We start from the raw sequence: 22409 nt of genomic DNA, 5'->3' as shown, positions 1-22409 counted from the left end.
TAAACAGCACAACCTAATGAGATTATTTGTATCATTTACATTGTGACATGTTTTACAATGACTAATTCTCTCAGATCGTTATGGACTCCAACATACATTTACAGCTCAACAAAGTCTTTCAAAAGTTAAGAGTTAATGTCATGGAAACGGAGGACTAAAAATATCCAACAGCGTGGGCCATGCTGAGTAAAAAATAAACTCCCCAAATCTCATGAAAGAAACTCAACAAAGTAATGAGTTCTTTGTAAATTTCTCAATTTAACTGATTCAAAACTAATATGATTTCAAGCCCAGAATGATTGCAGTTACCATTGTCATTCTCTGTGGTGGCCCTGCAACCTTGCACATACCATTTTTGTAGTGTTGAAATTAATCTGTGACTCATGTAGGTCTGGACATTTCCACTTCATCTAACTATTTACCTTATTATAATATCATTTTTTTTCCCCCAGTATTACTGCTTCTCTGTAAATAAAACATCATAGTTGATCTTGATGCATCCGTGCTTTTAATGTTCCTCAGGAACCATGAGCCAAATTAGGGTTTTGAAAATACCCACAATTTCCATTAAGGTCTGCTTACGATCACAAGACTATGCAAGTAACAAAACAAAATGCACACTATTTGACTTAAACTTTACTGTCTTTGCCAACAACAATAAATGTCCTGCAGCACAGTACAATAGAGACACAGACATGCTTTAAAAAAAAAAAGTATAATAAAAAAAAAGTCTGATAAAAATAATTCAAGTCAGATTTCAAACAAGTGTAACAAAAAAGATGCAATGTTATTGCACATTTCTGCATATGGCCTGCAGTAAGGTTTGGCAAAACAGATGTCTATAAATTCAGAGCTGAATGTGCTCTGCCCACGTGACTCCTGCTATGAGTAGTGGCCCTGTGTTAAGACTGAGAGATGAAACAGAAAAAAAAACAGGACAGAAGGCAGATTTACTGATATCGATAAATCATCCTCTGAAAAGTGTCTCGATGGAGAAAGCATCAACACAACAAAGGCCGTAAAACATGATGTGAAGTATTTAGCAAGAACATACATCATAAACTTGTGTTGTTTGCTATCTATTTCCACCTAAAAGCAATAAAATACAAGACAAGCGTCAACGACAAAACCCATAGATATTGCTTTGGTGCATACAAACCCTCATGGATTTGTAATACTTAGATCTGTTCCCCGAAAGGCAATGTATAAGAAACAAAACCTGCACATTTTAAAACCTGGCAAGACAGTGGTGTTTTCATTTTGACAGCGCAATGGCCTCATGCCGTCATTTTCTTTTTTTTTTTTTAATTTCTGTAAAACATTCGCCAAGGGACAAATGTGCATTTTGGCAAAGTTTTCTTTGTCGAGTTGTTTCTCTTTTTTGAACATGAGACATACACAGTCTGCACTTTAAGCAAGCTAAAAGGAGGCTTCATCAGTCCTGGTTGGGTTGCTTTAACAGGCTAGTGCTTTTAAAATAAAACTCCCAGGACTACACCCACATGGTCTGTCTGACTGCTACTGCTGATGGCTCATTTTAGATTCAGCTGCGCAAAAAATGAGTGAGCAGCGAATTTCATCCCTATTGGAAGGCATCTTCATTGGCTGGTGGGACGAACATCAAGGAAAATCTGCCTCAATGCACATTTGAGAGGGTGACTGCTGAAAAAAAGAAAAGAAAAAAAAATCTATCAATACATCTACAGAGATCACCTAACATAGCTGAACATGCAACCGCATATGGGATAATTTATTGAATTATTAACAATTTACTGTAAATATTTAGTTCCAACAGTGTTTTCTTTCTCCAAAACATAAGAATTTGGCCAAATCATCTCTACCCTAAAGAAGAGCCTAAAGAGACATTTTTAACGTATTTTAATTTTCTAACTAAGGTTGTTCTTGTCACATGTGACAGTATAAGAAAACTATTAATGCATTACACACTTCTTTCTTGGAAAATGACTAAAATGGTTTATGTGATTTTAAAAAAGCCTCATTGTCAGAGCGTGCAGCTGCCTGGGAACCATATTTGAATGCTGGGCTGTGTGTTAACTTGGAACAACTCACATACATTAGTGTTGCACTGTTAGTAAATGATGTCATGTATATTAGTATATTAGAAGCAACTTGCCCGGTCAAAGTCCTCACACATTTCAGATGCAACATCAAGTGTCTTCTCAGTGATGTGACAGCTGTCAACTTCACACCTGCAATGTGCTTCAGTAACAGTAGTAAAGCTGCGAGCGCAGACCCCTGAAGGTGTCGTCATCCTGCCCGCTGGCCTGCTCGCCCTCAAACTGCATGGAGTCTGGGAGCAGAACGCCCTCTAGTGGATCCGGTTGGCAGAACTCCACTATAAATTCCTCCTCACAATCCAGCAGCAGCCTCGACCAGGCACTCAAGTCCAGCTGTCCTGCAGTACCGCCGTATTCCTCCGGCAGGACTGAACGCGGGATGTGACGGTGCAGAGAACGCAGGTCAGAGCCGTGGAGGACGTACTGTGGCAGCAGACACGAGATACACATTTTAATGTCTTGTCCACCACAAAATAATACTATTATTCTTCAAACAAATACACAAGACAAGCCATTTATTTAGCTACACATTTATAAATGCTAATTTACATAAATATTGACAAGGTAGTTCAACTTCAAAACCTTGTTTCATAATATTATTATGTTACTATTATAGTTAAAAACAATAAGCTTCAAAGACCGAGGAATTGATGTTTTATTTAGTACTTAATTCAAACAAAAATCCAGATGTTGCTTTTTGCGCATCTATTTTGTCAAATGAAAATAGACCATTTCTTTACAGTGGGGGCGGTGAATGAAAGCCAAGCAGATTATTCAAAGTTGCCTTGTGATCTCAAACAAAAGAGTCAGGGACAATTCATTACAACAGTACTTACCCTCTCAGCCATCTTCTCCTTCAGAAAAGGCTTAATTATGGCAAAGATGCCTTTGAAAATCCTGGGCTCATTTATGATGTTAACAGCCTTGATCCGAATTGGAAAGCCATCCTGTATATAAAAAAAACAAAAACAAAACATAAACCTCACACATATCAAACATCTAATATTTCTTTTCTGTGCTTCTGTCAATATGCAGTTATTGGCATTGTCAATATTGTTAATGAAAGAGTAGGAAATTTAAAGGGGTCTGAATATTTTCCGTACCCATGGTATATGTACAGTATATATGTGTCAATGAATCATCAGATACTATGGTTCTTACCTGCAGGATGCTCACAACTTTCTTGGCGAGGAACGGGCCTGGATTGGATGCCTGGGACATACCCACTCCAGTGTAGTCTGCCAAGATCACAATACCATTCACCTGTGTTTCCTCTGGCTGGATCAGCTTCTCCAGCGTAAGGTAAATGGCTCTCACATTGTCCACAAATGGATAATCATTTGGCTTCCATTTTCCTGTAGAAATAAGTCAGGGTGGACAAAATAAGCATCATGATCAATACCTTCGGTGACCGACTATTACTCCTGCTGTGTGCACTTCAGTCAACAAAAGCACACTAACCTCAAAGCCTAGTAAATGATGATGACTCAGCATAAAAACTAAAGCACTATTAAGTCTCTGTTAGGTCAAAAGTTTAGAATTACCCGGCCGCAAGCAGAGGATGTATCTGCCATTCGGGTCCGGCTGTGGCAATACTGTAAGAAAGCCCAGATCCAGGACGTGTTTGACTGTTGATGGCTTCAAATCCTGGAACACCTCTGGCCAAGCCTTACGGCCCGCGTGGTAATTGAGCAGCAGCTGTAGGGCACGGTCGTAGTCAAACTTCCTGGCCCGCAGGAAGCGCAGGAGAAAGGCATCATCCAACCTGGTTCTGAGGTTGGGCTGATCCTGCAAAAGGACATCAACAAAGCAAAAATGACATTTGCACCAAAGGGTTTGGTATACACACTCAAATTGTCTTGCATAAGTTGAGAATTTAGTAGAAGAAACCATTATTAATGAAGTAACCCCATGCCTTTTTACCATCAAAACTGTGCCACAAGGCTCTCACTTATTGCAATAATAGTCAGTGTTCAATGCCAACTTTTGTGCAGTGATGAAACAAACTGTCCTGAATTTGGCAAAACAGTTTTGTCTTGCTGGTTCTGGCATAACAGGAATATGGATTATAATATTCACGGCAGTGGGTGGAAAAAAAAAAAAAAAAAAACCTTCAATATCATGTCTCTGAGCGCTTGGACATCCCGGAGGCGCCACTCTGGCTTTTCCTGGAGCTCCTCTCTCGCCTTGGCCACCAGCTCAGGGCTCAGGGTACAGGAGTAGATGGGTGGAGGCGGCCCTGGGAACCAGCTCTGTCCCACAGCTGCTGACGGGTCCACTGGCGGAGACCTGAGGTCGATCTCATGCTGATCAGCCATGGACTGACTGGGAGACTAGCGTCTGCGCTGTTTTCTCGACTACTACTGTGGCGACGTTAGCACCCGGTGGGTTTCGCACAGTAATGCAGCTGTCTGCTAACGGAACAGAAGATAAACGTATAGGGACGGTCTTCGGCAACAATGAGTGGGCTATTCCAACGACACACGCTTTTCTTGATAGATACCAATTAGCCGATTCAACCCTGGATGGACAGAAATGAAGAAAACAAAATCGTAAAAAAAAAAAAAAAGAAAGAAAGAAAGAAAGAAAGAAAGAAAGAAAAAAGAATGACGGAATACCGACCTAAAATGTGTTAATACGTTATCGACTAGGGGACACGAAGGTTTCTGTTGTGAGCATCCATTGGCAATTGGGGAAACGACATTTAAAATGAAATAAAAAATTTAACAGGGGATTAAATACAACGATGCAAAAACAAAACTGACCTGTCAGTGAAGCCTCTTCCGGGTAAATTAATAACGCCATCTCATTGGTTCTTTTCGAGCATGTGATCTTTTGCCGACGACGCTCATTCGATCTGAGCGTCTGTTTAGATCGCAGCGTTGCCTTCATGGTTTCCTCGAAAATTATTTCACTGAATAGAAATACATGCGCTCTCATTTTTTGGACAGGTGTGTAGTTTGCCACCTCCTCAACAAAAGTAACTCTATTTGTGGTGTCTTTGTTTGTTTGTTTGTTTGTTTGTTTTTGTTTTTTTACTATTGTCAAGTATTTACATTGTCAATTTCCAATTAATTTCCATCAACTATACGTCTATGACACTTGATGGCGCTAGTTTACCTGCAATCTTTTTTTTTTCTTCTTTTTTTTCATTAGCCTGCATCTGCGTCACTTTGCGCTGTTGTCAGGAAAGCTTTATCTGCTCGGATTCATGTTGTATATGTGTTGTGTTTATGTTTTCATTTAGAATTAGTAAAAGAAAAATGTTTGTCAGAATTATTTTTTTAAGTAAGTAATTAGTCAAGAATAACTCGGGAATAATAATAAAAAAAAAAAGAAAATTCAAACGATGAGGCTAAACTTTTGAGTTTTTTGTTTTTTTTGTCTTTTTAGGTTCAGCCCATGAAATGGAAATAAAAGTGCATATCATTCACTTACAACTGGTCTAGTTGTAATTTGGAAATAAATATGTCAGACGTCCAATGTACATGCTCTCTGCCTTAAATCCTTGCTATCTACAATGATTTTATGGCTTATTATCAGTTTGAAGCAACATGACACATTAGGTCAGCGAACAAGCAGAACTGCCACGTTGGACATTTTCCTCCCACCAGAAATGTTTCACTTTTCTACCCACAGTGATTCAAAGAATTTGATTAATTGAAACTTACAAACTGTTAGAAATCATATTTACAGCAATATAAAAATAGAAACTGAGATTTATTAATTCATCTTCACATTATTAGGCAAAACATTGCCTGTTTATAAGGCAGTACAAGTTACAAAGGCACTATTTATTCCATCAGTTAAACCACAACAAAGTATTAAACAAAATATTCTATATGTTTCAAAAACGAATACAATATACTATAAGGGCAGTTCCACCTATGACTTTTCCAAAAGCCATACATGGTATCTTGGTGTAAGTTTCAACCTCCCAAGATCTAGCTGTCTTGCAAAGTCCTAAAGTTTTGTATTTATGAAAGAAAACATGTATGTGGTATCATTAAAGAAACCACATACATTTATTTATATTTCAGACAAATTCCCCAAGAGCTGAACTCATTAAGGGATTTATCTGTACTTTGATTTAAAAGGAGCATTCAAGCTCCAACAAAAAAACTTGTTTTTATAACTACAGAACGTAAAATAAAATACTGTGCAATGCTAAATACATGACAATGTAAGGCCTGTTGTAACATTCATAAAACATTGACATGATTCAGTCACCATGTCTAACACAAACCACAGTGCGTGCACCGAAGCCATGCTAAAAAAGAAAAGAAAAGAATGCATGATACCTAATAATAAACACTATACACAACATGATGTCATATGCCAAGATCTTAAGGAACAACAGCACGACTGTGATGTTTGGACTTTTATAGATACCTCTGGCCTTCGCTGAGCTGCTACGCACAACTGCAGCTGCATGTGTGCATATAAAGATCCCTGAAGAAAAACAGCAATCTGCTCGGGCCGTCATTGCAGTGATAAAGTTTGTATTTAGCTTGTCTTTTGCCAGGTTTACACCTTAAATGTTATTTCTTACCAACAAAGACCCTGGCTTAACACAATAACACAATAAAAACAACGAAGGAATGAGAATGCAGAGGACTATTAAATGGCCTCTTGCTTCGTAATTGTGGGTTGGGGGATGGAGGTGGGCTGCTTTGGCACGGTGGCTATGACCCCTGGAGCCATTTTATAATGTTCTGAGCTGGAGGCAGTGGGTGGAGATGGGATTGGGGTATCAGGAGTGGCTGAAAAATAGAGAGGGGGGAGAGGAGGCAATGAGTCAGAAAGAGAAAAAGTACAGCATGAGCAGGTGTATGTTTACCAACCTGGAGTATAACATGTATTTGGGCAACGCAGTTTTCAGATAAGGAATAAGTACTTTTGTGAAATATCTCAGAGCATTAAACACGTTAAGAAAGAATAACAGAAGTTCCCTTTGATAAAAATAAGCCTGATTAGTTTCCGTAAAGAATTGAGAGGATTACTCTGCCAAGCTTGTTTGTCCTTCCTGCTACCTGACTAGGCTGCACATGGAGCCAGGGAACCCCAGAAGTCTCTGTTGATAATTATGTTTCTGATTTCAGCGGAAACACTTTCCTAGTTCTTTTTTCTGTGCGTGCCTTTGAAAATGCCTGAGAATATAGAATGCAAGGTGCACTTACACATTTGACCATTATGGATGGGTGTCGGCATGTTGTTGGTCACGATGACATTGCTGCTGAGGTGCTCCTGAACCAGGTGTGGGTGCAGAGAGTGAGGAGCATGTGGAGCCTCATTGGCAGAACCTAAATGACAAAACATGTTTGTTTTTTTGTTTGTTTTTTTAATACCGTGCAAACAAAGCCTCGTAGCTCCGAATAGCGTTTGTTTCCGTGTGATCTGAGCAGTCTGACCTCCTAGAAGCATTTCCTGTAGCAGGTTGTCGATCTTGGCCATGCCAAAGAGCTTGACAAACTGGATCTGCTCAATCATTTGCCAGGTGATGCTCTGAAGTGTTGGCAGCAGCAACAACAGCTCTCCGAAACGGCCCCGGGAATCGTACTGTCGGTCGTTGATGTAGTCTTCCAGGCTGACCTGCACCTGGTACCGCATCCGCTTGATCTTTCCAGGATCACTCAGACCTTTTGCATCTGTAGACAAACAAGAGCAAGATTGTTTGTAGTGGCAGTCTAACTTTCTAAGTTTAAAATGCGGCCATTCACAACAGCTGGCTCACTTGTGGTACCTGGGTCGAAAAACACAATGGCTTTCAAGCAGGCATATTCGTTGTCATCTATCTGAAGCTCCTGGAAAGGGATCACCAACTCGTCCAGGATCCTAACTGCAACCCTGCCCACCTCCAACTCTGGGCAGTTCCTGGGTATAATGTAGTCATTTCCTGAAAAAACAGATCACAACCCATTTTCTCGTCATTATTCCAACTCATTTATTATGCAGAGTAAAAGTATATATGGTGTAAAATAATGGTTATACCTAATAGGAGAACGTCTTTGAACAGCATGGACCTTTTTGCAGCACCAAGCAAGAGGTGTTCACCAGCATGAGCTCGCAGCAAGGCCACCTGCAACACAAGGAACTTTGTTGAATCCCTGCTTTTTCTGATTGAAAATGACTCGGTGGAATCTGCAAAACTCTGACATTCATTCTTACAGCATAGCTCATGGTTCTAATCGGAGAAAGAGGTGGGGAGACACCTGCACAGCAAATCAGTTACTGAGCCCTGGTGATCACACTGTTAATGATTCTGCACTTGTTTTGGAGGAATACAACTTGAAAACAGGGCCGTAATCATCAAAACCACATTTAAAATACATTAACCACTTCTGTTAAGGCACAACTAGTGTTTCTATATTTTCTGATTGGCCAATTGCAGGGATGCTGACTTATTCTCTGAAGGATGAAGGACAAAAACTGCACGCACATGCACACATTTATTTTCTCTGCGCTGCATTCACCAATTCCACATGCTGCCACCAACCACACTATGGTTTGAACTGGTTGATGAGTTACCAGTGTCGATACAACTGTGTACACTGTGTGTGTGTGTGTGTGTGTGTGTGTGTGTGTGTGTCCTACCTGGTCATCCAGGGCCAGGTCACAGAAAGCTGGGATGTACTTGGCCCACTCCACCAGGACCAGGAGCTGCTGCTTCATGGACTCACACACGTCAGTGATGGCAGCGATCTTTTTGGCCCGGATGTCCCCATTGATTATGGGAGCCGGGGACGAGATCTGGGCGAGACAGCAGTGTGTTGGGGAACCGCTCTTCACCATTACTGTCGATGAGTGTTGGGTGTGTTTGCCGGAGGTGGTCGCCTTACCTGTCTTGAGAGGACATCAGCCTGGATGAGTGCGTTGATGGATGGTAAACTGCTGTCTTCGTAGCTGGATCTCCTGGTGCTGATCCTGTCGCGTTCATTTTGCACAGCTAAAAACAGATTTCTGGTGTCTTCACAAATGTAGTCAATTGAAAAACCCAAAAAAGCAATGAGAAGTGTCACATCTTTCCTCCATTTCTTTTGTCAAACATACTAACTTAAAAATGGGGTAGAAAAAAAAGTTCTGTGAGGGCTGTTATCTTTATCAGTACACAGCTATTATTGCTCAGAAATGTTTGCTCAGCATAAGCTGGTTAGAGGCCACAGCGCCTCTGGAGTGAACATTAACAAAGTATTACTATCGTGGGTATTGCAACACACCCAGACGAGTCGTGTCAATTCAGTGAGGAGACAGCACCGGCACTGATTTGCTGAGTGCAAAAGGGGATTCTAGTCTAGTCACTTGTTTTGTCATGAAGTGGCCTCCTACCTTCTTTCTTCATGCCCGCTCTGAAGCACTTCTTCAATCTGCAGTATCGGCACTGATTTCTCTTGTCTTTGTCCACGATACATTGTCTGTTGAACCTGGGAAAAAAATGAGTGGAGATAAACACATTTAAGTGTGCAATCAGAGTTGGTTTGAGTTGTTTATTCCACAGCTTACCTTCATCTAAGATTTTAACATTAACATATATTTTTTGTCAAATGCCCCCTTTTTTGAAATTACTGTACTTTCAATTCTGCACCTTGGAAGATTTCATTTTGTTTTCATGAAGGTAAGTCCTCATGAGATGTTCATTATTTTCCCAAAACCTTATAGAAAAGTAATTTAATCTTTAACAAACTGATCTTACAAAACATCAAAAGATTATTTGATTATTAAAAGCAAAGGAGAAGCCTTTCACTGTTTCAGTGTCAATTCTGTAAGTAAAGCAACTAACTAAGGAGTCTTTGGGGGTGGGGGGGGAAATTCCCTCCAGTCCTAGCAAGACTGGACATGGTGATGTGTGCTTTACACATGAAGAGTGCGAAAGGAAAAGTCAGAGCATCATCTTTTAATTCCTGGGCCGCAGACATGGTCCTCACCTGCATGAGTACATGTGGTTCTTGCGAACGCTGCGTCTGAAGAAGCCTTTGCATCCGTCGCAGCTGGACGCGCCGTAGTGTTTGCCCGTGGCTCTGTCTCCACAAATGGCACACAGGCTGCCTGTGCCCAGGTGGCCTGCGCTGTTCATGTTAGTGCTCTCGGCAGGCGAGGAGTCTGACACAAGAAAAGACCACAAACCAGAGCCTTTTAATACATAACAATTGAATGTTTCAACACCTCAGTGAAATTTACAGGGTGCAAAACGGTGCTTCTGTTTCACAAACTGTCCTGCTGATTTGATTAGGGACGGTGTGTACGGGCCAGCGACCGATCAAAACCCAGCCGTCTTGAGAAGCTCCGGCCTGAGTGGCTCACACAGACTCAGCAGAGCATAACTGATGTGGTCTTGATTACCTCTGAGGAGGCAATCACCAGAGGCAGTGCTTTAAGGCAGCCACACTGTCACCACAGTGAGCCAATCAATCATACGGCGTGTCATGACACACTGGCAAACAAACAAAAAAAAAATCCCGGCTGACTCAACATACGTTGTTGTGGGCTTCAATAATGGCAGCAGCAAAGACACGTGAGCGACGGAGAATTCGAGAGACGTGAGACGGATGTCATGGGAGAGTGAAAATAGAAATCAGTCCGTGTCACTCTGGATGAAAACCTGAGACCCTCTTCTTGACTTTGGGCTGTGTGGGAAAAGAGAGGTTTCTTTTTTTTGTAACCGCAGCTGGGCCACTGGGCCGCTCGCTTCATCATCGGGGGGCGAATATCAAGGCGCTGAAATCGATTCGCCGCCGCCGTCGGCCTGCAAGCTGAAGCAGGTCACCGACGACTTTGACCACATGACCCAGGCGCAAGTCAGAAGAGCGCACTCTCGTAAATCAAAACCTTTCAATGTTTTACCATCACGCAAGTGAGTCAGTGATAATAGGCGACCACTGTTTGGTGTCGTCCTCTCAGCGGAAGCGGCACATGGACAAATGACCCCTCTTTTTTTTTTTATCACCTCACACCAGAGCGCGCCCTGTCCTCACCCCTGGGCCAAAGTTTTAAGTCAGGCAAAAGTCTCAAAGTCCATCCCTCACGCACGCAATATATGTGACTCACCTGTGCCCAAGGGGAGAACTTGCATGTTTTCAAACTCCAGCGTGGTGTAGGCTGGGTCCAGGGCCTCGCTGTAGTCTGCCATGTCCATGTCTGTCAGCACTCAGGACAAACACACTTGCTGGGACACACGGGACAGAAACTTGTCCAAGAAGTCGATGTTTGTACGCCGCCCCCCCCCCCGCCTTCGTCTCTTCCTCCTCCTTTCCTTCTCACACCCTCTGACACCTCCACCCACACCCCTGGCTCCTCGATTTGAGGCCGGCTCCGCCCAGCTACTAAGGTAGCTCTGCGTTCCAATTGAGGGTGATGGGAGATCGACTAGTGTCACAAAGGAAAATAGTGAGTGACAGCGAGCTCCTTTTCCTCCGGCTCCTCTCGTGAGCCACTAATCAGAGAGGAGGTGGAGTGTCTGTCTGGTTGATGGTTAACCCTCCTCTTCAATAGCAAATCACAGAGTGGTTGTGTGTGTGTGTGTGTGTGTGTGTGTGTGTGTGTGTGTGTGTGTGTGTGTGTATTTGTGTGTGTGTTTTAAAAGAGACAGAACAACTTTGATATCTGCCATCTCTTGGGTCACTGTTAGTAATGGATTAACGATTCCAGAGTGATATCAGGTCATGCCTCTGCCAGATTTCAGAACAGCTTTCCTGATGGCCGACAGCAGTGTATCCAGCACGCCCTCTCCATGTGCACACAAGTCTGAAGTCATGAAGAAGAAACTGCGGATGAGCTCCGTGTCTAGTTCTGGAACAATCCAAGTTTGCAACAACGCCGCATCTCACATGAACAAATGACTCACTTCAAATCTACTACATTTATCTGCCATGGACAGTGTTTGTGATGCAGGGACTCACAATGATGTGTGTTTCTTGCAGCTTAAACTACAAAACTACTGCTAAGCCTCCTGACATGGCAGATTAACACCAACCCTCCATTGAAGGACAATGCGCAATAACTATGCTGATGCTCTTCATCAATGTCTGAAGACAGAAATGGCAATACAAAGCAACAATCACACGTGAGGATCACTTTTAAAGTAGAAATACAAACAATAAACGACAATTATAAACATTCTGTATTCTTCTGCCAGCGCCATGAGGACGACTTTGGCAAATTCTGACCTGCCTCCATGTATAAAATGTTGCCCGGAAATCTGTGGTAATTCCCACATCATTAACAAGGCTCATAGCTGTCGCTGCAGCTACGCAATGCATTTATGCAAAAACTGAGAAAGAGTTCATTGTTTCTGAGAATGCACAGGGCACGTGAGGCTGATCCACAAACATCCCAGAAAATAGGTCTCAGTTTCAAAAAGGGGGGAAAAATGGGAAGGAGTTTCCTTACAGAGACTTCCCTAAAATTAGCTATCTGGAAACACATGAACCATCACTGTCTAATGTCAAACACGTTAAATGTTCAAATATATGAGATAAAGATTATGCAACACATTTGAAAGCACTCCGGCATATTAATAATTAGGTTTATGGTTGCAGGTCTGGGAACTGGGAACTGGGAGTGAGACTCAACAACTGAGTGTCACACAAAGTTGCTTTAAAGACATATTAAATGGTTTGAGGGCAACTGGAACCAATGGGAACTGTTTTTGAGTTAATTCTTGCTGCAATTTCAAATGAGGTGTATCTCCTTTTCCCTGTACATACTATAATATATACTATACTTTAGGAAAGAGAGAAATTTTCAGTCTATTAGTCATAAACTAAACATTTTAGAAGGCATTAAATTGATATATATGTAGTACAAAGACTGTTGATAAAGTTGGAATGAAATATTTTTTACTGATTTAAATTATTCAAACATTACAAGCAACAGTGTATATATATTTATCTTTTTTTTTTTTTTTTTACACTTTTACAATTCTAGACACGACGTGGTAACTTCTTGGCCAGGGATTTCTTTTAAAACACATATGAAAATGAAGCTAAGGAGAAATATGAAATGGTAAAAACAAAACATGACAATGAAAATGGGTTTAAACTTTCAGACATTACGGTGGTGTAAGTTTGTTTTCATCACCACTTCCAAGGCTTTCGCAAAGCAACCAGTTCTTGCGCGTGGCACAGCAAACAGTAGTCATGTATTTGAAGAGAAAGTGCCAGTACATAGCAGTAGGTCAACGATCCCAAGTTCAGAACGGCCCCACAAGCAGTAAACCCCATGTAGGTGAACTTGTTAAGCACGCACTCAAAGTATACTGGCTGCCCATAAAATTATTCTTCCAGCAGACAAACTCCATAACGTTCCCCAGAGGAACTTCTGTGTCACTCTGGCGCGTTCCCTGCAGTGGCCACAGGTTGATCCAATCACATGAAAATGTACGTGATCTTTGATTGAAGCACACAGGAACTTGCTCAGATGTCATCACCCATTTGGTATCAGTGATCTGCGGTTGTGACTGTGAGTGAGGATTCCATTACAATCTGATTAACTCAATGGAAAACTACGGTGGTAATGTAGGAATAGATTAGCAGCGCTGCTCTGGCTGGTCTAATTAGGAGCGTGTTGTTTCGTTTGTGTGTACAGAGGTCGGCCATTACAACATCTCTTCACGTTCGATCGTTGCTGCTGGGCTGCTGCAATCGGCATATTTGCTCAAGTGTGCTGATTATTTCAAAGGATAGGATGGGGGAAGGCGGGACGAGAGGACTCGGTGTAGAGCTATGAATGAGTCACTTTCAGCGAATCTTATCTTCCATGTCATTAAAATGCTTTTTATCACCGATTTATGTGAACTTCTCAAGGTACAGTCACACACGGCAATATAAAGTATCAGTTACTGCTTTCTTCATCTTGAACTGAGAAAGACTATCCTTATGAGTGAGGCAGCTCGGAATTCTCCCATTGATTTGAGGCAGGGGGAGCGGGTGGGGGGGTTGTCCCACATACTGCGGCTGCAATCAAAGCAAACACCCGCCATTAACACGTGCAAGAGGCTGTAAAACGTTGTCACCACGTTCTCCCATGTTGCCCGACCAAACCAAAGTAGTGAGTAATAACAAGCACCTTTTCAAGGTCAACTCATTTGGTTAGTTAATTTTCATGGAATACATTTGCCCTTTCCTGACAAAAAAAAAAAAAAAGGCGCAATGAGGATTTTGCGCAGGCAATGGGAAACATGACGCCAAAGACAAAACAAGCAAAACAAGGAAACCTGTTGTTTACCACTCGCTCTAATTTCCTGGCTAAGCTATCTGCTACTAGCTGTGCCATAACAGTGACATTAAATTTCTTCAATTAAAACTCTGATGCCAGTGTCTGCAATCTTCAGACTTAGCTATCTGTCTTCTTCTGCAGCCTTGTGTTTGGTGTACAGGCATGACAGGCCAATGATACTGATCAATCCACCAAGAAGCAATACTATAATCTGACAGGCCAGGATACATTTCACACATCCAACATCAACACCCTAAGAAATTGTTTGGAAAAGTTAAACAGCTGTCTACACACTGGTCAAGTTGCATGTCTTTAGGAGGAAGCCAGAGTACCTCACAAAAAAAGGCTGACAGGCACAGGAAGAACCTCGCTCAGGCAGGCCCCGGTCAAAGTCACGGTTGTAAAGACAGCGAGGCCATACAAAAATGAAAACACAGTCAGCTCAACCAAAGAAGCAGGAAAACAACACGCACATAGAGGATGTGTGATGTCATTCTCAACTGTGAATGTCGTTCTGTTCTTAACAAAATTAGTTTTTGTTTTGTGATCATTAATAACGTTTAATTTTCTGATGTTAATTGTCTGCTTCAAGGTTGGGACGTCAACTTCTTCATGGTTCTTCATGGAGATGCTGTGTGTTCACAGTTGGTTTGCAGCAGGCATTGTTTGTAACCAGTGGTCCATTGACTTCCTGTTGCCTTTCTATGGTCTCCCACCAGTCTGCCCATCCTTCTCTCATCCCTGACACCAGCAAGGCATTTTTCTGCACACAGTTACTGTTCTTCTACCACTGACCAAATTCAATTTGCAACTCCATTTCCAAACTCCATTTGCAACTGCTGCCTATTTGTGCCTTCTCCTCTGTCCTTTTGCAACAATTCCATGTAAACCTGGGGTGAAGATCCCAGTTGGCAGCAGTAGTAGCAGTTTGTGAACTACTCAGACCAGTCCATCTGGCACCAAAAACATCACACTTTCAGATTCACTTCAGTAAAGTGCCCTTTCTACCCCCATTCTGATGCTCAGTTTGAGTTTAGCAAATCAACATAAGATTTAATAATGTTTTTTAATGAATTATTTGTGATTTAGCAGCAGCAGCAGCAGTACAGGAAAAATAAATAAATAGTAAATATGTTTTCTTGATACATACTTCCCCATGACCCTGAGCTCGGGACTAAGCGGGTATGGAAAATGAATGAATGAATGATATATACTGCCATATGTAATGAGTCGACTTTGTATTGGTAAGGAAAATGCCCGCCACCTTTTTTCACCTTTGGGTAATCAAATGTGCTGTTACACTTCATACAAATAAATAAAGTGTAAAAAAATAATACAAAATTATTATTATTTTTTTTTTTTTTTTTACAGTTTTTGTAAATGTATGTTGGTATGTGTTTCTTTTTACTTATTTAAATCACCAAAGTGAAAAAGTTAAATTAAAAAAATAGAAAGTCAAGGGACACTGGACACTTAGCTCCTTTGCTGATAAGCACAGGCTGAAATTTTGCTCCTAAACAGATGCTAGAACTGAACTCCAGAACGGTGCCATGTTAATGCAATGGACCACAGAGCGCTGTCTTATAATCAGTCATCCAAACTCTTGCCCCGGGGCTAAAAGTCAAAGGATCGCTGAGACCTGATGTAACACTTGTGTGATTCTCCCCTTTGAAACTTCAAACTCCAGTTTGTGAACAAAGTCTATCTAGTGAATAGGAATCTCCGACCACTGACCAAACTCCATTTGCAACTGCTGCCTATTTGTACCTTCTCCTCAATGACAACATTTCATTTCCCCGGGTCTGATCTCAAAGGCAGGCATCACGGCTGAAAGCTGGTAAAACTACAAAACTCAGGAGCCGACAACTAAGGAGGAAAAGACGCGCGGGAGAGTTTATGAAACGTGGAATATTCACTGTCCAGGGACGTACTTTGTGTCAACGGAAATGTGAGCATTTGTAAAACACATCCAGGAGCTTGCTACTGATGATGATGTAAATGCAGAAGGAGACAATGTGCTAGCTGCAGCAGATTTGAGGGCATCAGAAAAAAAGCTGCTGTTCTCCTGCAGCAGATGGAAGAGATAGGTGAGTAGTGTCATGGCAAAGACCTTGTCAACAGATAACTATCTGCAAACAGCTTATGCAAGCCCATGTGGCTGAGCACCGAAATATCATATTTTCTCTGCATGTCTCTGGAAAATAGTCAATGACTTGTCTGTCTGTGTGCTTGAAAAGACTGATTGAATATTTTGCAAAGACAACATGACCTGAGAAGAAAACAATGTACAATGCTATTGTAGAGAGCAGTGTGTCTGGCGTTCTTGTCAGTTGCTTGTGTGATGGAAATAAGTGCAGCACAGTTTTTTGTTTTTTTTTTTAAGTGCAAATAATTTAACCTCCTACCTGCATGGAAGCTGAAAATGTCCTTGATGTCCCTCAAACTCTGTTAAAACAAACAAAATCACAGCCTGTTCTCCTGTTAGGCTATAGTTTTCAGTGGCTTTGTGCTGAAATGCGGAACGCAGTCAGGTTTTTGAACTTTTAAAATGCTTTTTAAAACGAGTTTTTAAAAGATATGATAAAAATTCTCTTGCTTATGTTTAACTTCAATAAATGGAAAATGCCAAGAAAGTGAGGTCCGTGTTCTTCTGTCAGACCATCCTCATCATAAATGATGTTTGGTCTGGAGGTAATGATAAACTGCATCGGCTACGTTGCTGTTCTGTGTCTCATCATGTAACAGGGTGTTCCAAATGCAGGTGAGACAAGGGAGATATGTTGTTTTTTTTTATGGGCAAGCTTTGAATTATTTGCACAACTTATTGGTCAGAATTTTGCTGTCTCTGGATGTGAGTAGAGACAGCTGTATGTCTGTATGTAACACAAACTTTCTGAGATCAAATAAGCACTGGCTCCAAACTACTGGCTCCAAACTCTGCCTAATCTTGTCATGCCAGACTGAAAAAGTAAAGTGTCTTCTGTCACCAAATAAGTAAACAATTGCATCAATAAACATGAAGAGCAATGCTAGACGTAAATCAATCACAGCTTGCGATAAGAGCCTGTAATCATTAACTTTTTTGCTGAGAATTCATTTTGATCGCCGGCTTGATCCCTTCTGTCAGCAGCTCTGCGCCCTGCGCCACTATCTGCACTGCTCGCCACAGGTCCTTCAGCCACCAGAAAGTCGATAGACATTTAACCTCCACAGCTCGAACAACAAGCCACCAAATATGTGAGAGTTTAATGTGGCAAACAGGGGGCCTAATCTGAGAATAAAGTCTGACAAATATCTCTACCAGATACCTCTACCAAAATCGTATTATTATTTGTTGTTATTGTTGTTGTTTTTGTTCAAACGTATTTAAAGACTGAAAAAAAAAACCTCATCTGATTAACAGCTGCCACCAAAAAACATTTTAAATATTTGGTGGACAGGTTAAAAACATTTAACTGTTAGGTTCTGTTCGTGTGTTGTGTAAAAAAAAATTCATCTAATCTATACTTTTACATTTTTCTCATTTGAATTTAACTAAAAATCCAGCCTACGCCATGCCTGAAACAGTCATCCTGCATTGTTGACACTTGCTCTTCTGAGTCGCAAAAAATGGATCCACAGACGTTAAATATTGTGCATTCTCACACAGTTTTGTTTTTGTTTGTTTTTTATATGGTAGAACTCATTTTACCTTAAAGACAATGGTGTGTCTTGATACTTAACTTTGCATTCACCTATAATGGTACAAATTCATAAAGCTGAATGATAAATAATAACCATATGATCAATGTCACTGGTAAAATTACACAAAACCTCCATTCAACATTGAAATGTACTTACAAAACTACATTTCTATTATTAATCACTATGCAAAGAGTCAGCACAGTTAAGCTTGGGGACCGTTGCTGTCAGCGTCATAAAAACTCAGCTTACTGCTGCCATCGTGTGGTAACACAAAGACTGCACTCAAAAGCTTTTTGACGGCTCACATCTGCTAGCAGTTGAATCACTGCTTCCGTCAAACAGAATCAGAGTTTTCACATCTCAACATTTCAGCTTTGAAAGAGATTCCCACCAAAAAAAAAAACCCAACAATATCACTATTTGCTTCTCTCAGCATATGGCGCTCTTATAAACGCCAACGTTAAAAAATGTATCCACAACCGACCCAACCAGCAGATTTAAAATCCAGAAAAACAGAAATGAGCAACTTGCTCAACTTAACTGCTCAACTTAACTGAATCCGTTCCCTAAGCCTCTACACCACAGACATCATCACGTAGTAACTTTAAGATGGGCATTATCTTAATAGTGATCCACACTTCCCTTCCATTTCCTTGTACGGTTACCTGCGGTGGTGTAGTGCAGCGACCCATCCTGGCCATACATCCCTGTGGAGGCCGAGCCCTGACAGTGAGATGAGGAGGTGAGCGGCAGCCCACGAGCCTCAACGGCTCTCCCAGGCCCAGCCAGGCTGCGGCAGGCAGCAAGAGAAGCAGGCCCACTGTTACCGAGCAGTGCGGCTTGCCGGGGGCCTAACGGGCCCAAAGAACTCGGGGATAATCCCATAATGCCTGTCACAATGAGATTTGATTGGAGACTTGAACACCCGGATTAATAGTGTCAAGTGAACGGCATGTAACACCTGCCCTCAAAGCAGAATAATTGGCCTCTGGGAAACTCTGCATGTTGCATTCTAGTATACATGGGATCTCACTGTCATTGTCTTTCTTTTAGCTCCTTTGTAAATTGATTGTACAAGGCACAATGGCTAAAAGGAAATGAGACGACGTGCAGCGCTCAGATTGTTGCAAATTTTATAACTGCAGAAAAGTGGAGGCTTGGTTTGTGGCACATAGGAAGAACATACACACTATGAAACAAGGACAACAATAAAAGACACAACTACCCTCTGAAAATCAGAACCTGCCCAGTCGGAGAAAGGTCATCACGTCAAGGAGCTGATGGAAAAGAAAAGCTTGAAGTGAAGAGACTGAGATTCCCTTGATGGGCAGCAGGTGTCCAATGTTGCATTGAAATCTGTTTTCTGTCTATACGCTTTATGTATTGTACGCAGTTGTCTAAACCTAATCCATCTCTAATGTTACGTTTAGAAATAGCTCACTCAGATGATAGAGCTAACGCAACAATTTTTGATTCGGTAACAAACAAAATAGGTACAAAATAAATTAAATGCAACAGAATGGAATGTGAACGCTATCTATGCTGCACGCATGGCAAGTTCCATATAAACAAAAGTAGAATTTAAATTTTGAGTGAACTATCTCTAGGTACTTGTGGCTTACTGGTAACCTTTTTCTTTTTATTTTACATATTCATATATAAAAATTGAGTAAGAGCTTTTGCATTGCTGTATATATATATATACATATATGTATATACATATATACATATATGTATATATATGTATTGAGTGAGATACACATATAAACACATACATTACAAGTTTATATAATTGTTCAATGTGTTGTACCTCTGGTGGTAATTTTCTGCTTCACCACAAGTCTGTACTTTTTCAAAAAAAAAAAATGCTTTTAGCTTCTTTTAGCAGCATTGCTGTGATAAACACATTATAACATGCGATTTGCCGGAGCCCAGTTTGTCATTTTAGTGTGTGATGGCTCCCCCTGAAGAAAAAAAAACAAAACACTTTTTGTGAACGTGGCTCTTTTCTTTCTTTTTTCCCCTTGCAACAGTCACTCTGTTGCTGTTTAGAAACGAGCGAGGCCTCACAGTGACCTGCTGTCAAGTCATTCAGCTCTGTAGGCAAACAGACGTCCACCGAGGAGCTGTTGAACGACAGTTGTTGTGTTGACATTCACCCAGTTATTCTGCCGACAGCGGTGCTTGGGAGTTTGTCCAGGTTGTGACCGTTGAGCAATTAATCCCAAGTGTCTGACATGCAGTTGGATGTTTTGTATGAGCTGTGTTGGGAGGTGGGAGGAGGCCTTGGCAAATTGACAGCTAATGTTAAAAGAACTAAACAGGCACTTTTTGACAAATATGAGCCATGGCTCAAACAAGTATTCAGAAATATGCGCTCTAGTTTAAAGGACTCAAGCAGTGCTCTTGCACATTTTAGTCATGAAGAAGCTTTAAACCTAAACTAGACCTAAACTGCATGTTTAACCCTCTTTTTTTACAGTGACCCCAAAAATACTTCAGTTTTATGCTAAAACTGATGATTTGTTGTAGCTTCCAAAGAGGCATCAGTGTGATATCAGTGCCCTTTATGACATCACAATTGGCAGATTTCTAGAATATGTTGAAATGTGGAGCGAGCAAAAGAAGTAAAGGAGGGATGGATTATTGCTTCAGAAAAACACAGTGACTGGCATAATATGGGCCATTAAAATGCAAAATATGCAAAGCACTAACAACAATCAACATTAGTCCAGGTCTATGTGGGTGGGAAGCTCGGAGTGACTCAGGAAGGAAAAATTTCAGTGTTTGCAACAACAAAAAAAAGCTGAAGTATAAAATATTATTTTGTGAGATTAGACAAAGTAATTTATGGAAGAAAAATTGCTGCTGTAATTTGAACAGTCAGGTCATTTTCTGGTCACGGTGCTGTGACGGCGTCTTCGATTCTCTCAGACTGTAGCTGCAGTGTTTTCTGCTTGACTGCACTCACACTGCACACACCTTGACGCGTGTCTCTACGTGTTTATGTTTATAGTGCCCTTGTTTTACATGAGCATGTATGTTTAAAAAAATGATTTTGCATTTATTGGTGTGTGCTTTATTATCACGGCCCTGACACGCTTTAAAACCGGCCCAGACAGATGCATGGATGTGAAAAAAAAGACCTTCAGAGGAATAAAATAAAGGGTCGTTAGTTGTCTGTGCCCAACACAAGGTGCTGTCAGACCCCAAAGTACTATAACTTATTTTCTATAATTCTATACTAAAGACAGCTGATTTTGCAAACAGGTTATAGAAAAAAAACTGACCAAACTTCCAATATGTTGGGCTCATCATATAAACTGCCTGTGAATGCACCCAAATGAAAAACCTATAGGAGCAAAGATAGAGACAGACACAAAGAAGACAGAGGAGAAATCTTCCAGTCTCACATATGAGAGAAAAGCAGCTCTAGTCCGACTGGGCAAATGTTGTTGATGTGTGCCATTTCTAATCCTCTCCTTTTATCCCGTGCTCAGTGAAAACGCAGTGTTGATCCTGCCCATCATGGAGCCAGATGGGGGCAGAAAGCAGGTGTGCTGGTGTGCAAAGAAATAAAGTTTAGCTGAGATGGCAAAAAGGAGGCAGCTGCAGCAGAAATGATCCTGTCATCAGCATCACACCCTGCTGCACTCACCATTGGACAGTGGATGTAACGTTCCAACTTTTCTCACTAGTGTATCTGTTTGGCATGTTTGTAATACTGCCGGTGAGTGTTTGAGAGAAAACATCAAATATGTGAATAACGCCTGAACAAATACTTAAGCGTATATTGGTTGTACTCCAGCTGTATTTGCACGCATGAGTAAAACCAGAACCTTTTTACTTGAAAAGGGAATTTTTCAGGCATTTTCTTCAAAGCGAGTCCCCAGCTGCGATCAGAGCACCCTACAAAAAAAAAAAAATCCCTCACGCCGACCTGCGCTCTCATCTCACAACCATCATCACCATCAGGCCCGGCTCCCATGGCTTTCTCAAACAACCTCTGTACCTCTGACACACCTCCTGGATTCTGGCCGTGCGAAAGCGGCAGACACAAATGGCGCTGCGAGCTCGGCGCCTCCAAAATTCACAGCTGCCTGTTGATTCCTCGCACACCGCATCTAAACAGGAGCGTCGTACTCACCGAATGGAGGTTCCACACTTGAGCTGACTTGTGCGTTTACGTTGACCATGTCGTCCTCTGCTCCTTGCCAAGCATGTGATTTTAAAAATCCACTTTTCTTTTCTTCCTGCCTCACCACAAGGTGTAAAAAACGTGGAAGTTGGGCGCAGGGCGCTGCAGTGTGAGGAGGGTGTTGTTGGTGCAAGGTAAGGCCGCTGTTGCCGCTGTTATCTTATTGATTTTCCTAATCTGGGCAAATGTGGGTGGGGAGGTTAAACAGTAACCAGGCTCGTATGGACACCATGTATATA

The 22409-nt window shown here is 41.5% G+C and overlaps 2 protein-coding genes and 1 long non-coding RNA gene across 8 annotated transcripts; 1 reads left to right on the top strand and 2 right to left on the bottom strand.

The window, feature by feature from the left end:
• Window positions 1–620: 620 nt before the first annotated feature.
• On the bottom strand, window positions 621–4645 carry ttpal (tocopherol (alpha) transfer protein-like). 3 transcript variants are annotated; one of them, XR_012928648.1, is made up of 6 exons: window positions 4190–4645; window positions 3623–3866; window positions 3240–3433; window positions 2915–3025; window positions 2152–2501; window positions 621–1659 (listed from the first exon to the last, which is right to left on the bottom strand). XR_012928648.1 is itself a non-coding variant. In XM_076042022.1 (5 exons), the coding sequence occupies exons 1-5, from the start codon at window positions 4394–4396 to the stop codon at window positions 2223–2225; spliced, it is 1035 nt and encodes a 344-aa protein (XP_075898137.1). In that variant the 5' UTR covers window positions 4397–4644; the 3' UTR covers window positions 621–2222. The 3 variants fall into 3 exon arrangements, 1 of the variants encoding a protein (XP_075898137.1); XR_012928647.1 differs by having other exon boundaries at window positions 2135–2501; window positions 4190–4643; XM_076042022.1 differs by having other exon boundaries at window positions 621–2501; window positions 4190–4644.
• Window positions 4646–5779: 1134 nt separating this feature from the next.
• Window positions 5780–22221, bottom strand: hnf4a (hepatocyte nuclear factor 4, alpha). 4 transcript variants are annotated; one of them, XM_076042009.1, is made up of 10 exons: window positions 22120–22221; window positions 10001–10175; window positions 9405–9499; window positions 8918–9024; window positions 8673–8828; window positions 8070–8157; window positions 7813–7974; window positions 7490–7726; window positions 7259–7381; window positions 5780–6841 (listed from the first exon to the last, which is right to left on the bottom strand). In XM_076042009.1, exons 1-10 carry the CDS (start codon window positions 22166–22168, stop codon window positions 6699–6701), a joined length of 1335 nt encoding a protein of 444 aa, XP_075898124.1. In that variant the 5' UTR covers window positions 22169–22221; the 3' UTR covers window positions 5780–6698. The 4 variants fall into 4 exon arrangements, with proteins under 4 accessions (XP_075898124.1, XP_075898122.1, XP_075898123.1 ...); XM_076042007.1 differs by lacking the exon at window positions 22120–22221 and adding an exon at window positions 11121–11553; XM_076042008.1 differs by lacking the exon at window positions 22120–22221 and adding an exon at window positions 11121–11538 and having other exon boundaries at window positions 7822–7974.
• LOC142898920 (uncharacterized) lies at window positions 15656–17607 on the top strand. Its single transcript, XR_012928660.1, has 2 exons — window positions 15656–16375; window positions 17419–17607. It is a non-coding gene; the product is annotated as an uncharacterized LOC142898920 (long non-coding RNA).
• Window positions 22222–22409: the final 188 nt, after the last annotated feature.

This window comes from Nelusetta ayraudi, unplaced genomic scaffold (genome assembly GCF_046127955.1).
Source record: "Nelusetta ayraudi isolate G7.1 ecotype Tasmania unplaced genomic scaffold, CSIRO-AGI_Nayr_v1 ptg000070l, whole genome shotgun sequence".
Classification (NCBI taxonomy): Eukaryota; Metazoa; Chordata; class Actinopteri; order Tetraodontiformes; family Monacanthidae; genus Nelusetta; species Nelusetta ayraudi.
The sequence above is the reverse complement of the archived record's forward strand: the minus strand, read 5'-3'. Positions and strand labels throughout refer to the sequence as shown.

Bases quoted from the DNA above. Each gene is read 5' to 3' on its own strand.
- hnf4a (XM_076042007.1), bottom strand. From the start codon at position 11,208: ATGGACATGGCAGACTACAGCGAGGCCCTGGACCCAGCCTACACCACG. The intron at 9,500-10,000 runs GTGAGGACCATG...TTTTTTTCCCAG, and splicing joins AACCACATGTACTCATGCAG to GTTCAACAGACAATGTATCG. The intron at 7,975-8,069 runs GTATAACCATTA...CTGTTTTTTCAG, and splicing joins CAAAGACGTTCTCCTATTAG to GAAATGACTACATTATACCC.
- ttpal (XM_076042022.1), bottom strand. From the start codon at position 4,396: ATGGCTGATCAGCATGAGATCGACCTCAGGTCTCCGCCAGTGGACCCG. The intron at 3,434-3,622 runs GTAATTCTAAAC...TTATTTCTACAG, and splicing joins CATCCTCTGCTTGCGGCCGG to GAAAATGGAAGCCAAATGAT. The intron at 3,026-3,239 runs GTAAGAACCATA...TTTTATATACAG, and splicing joins AAGTTGTGAGCATCCTGCAG to GATGGCTTTCCAATTCGGAT.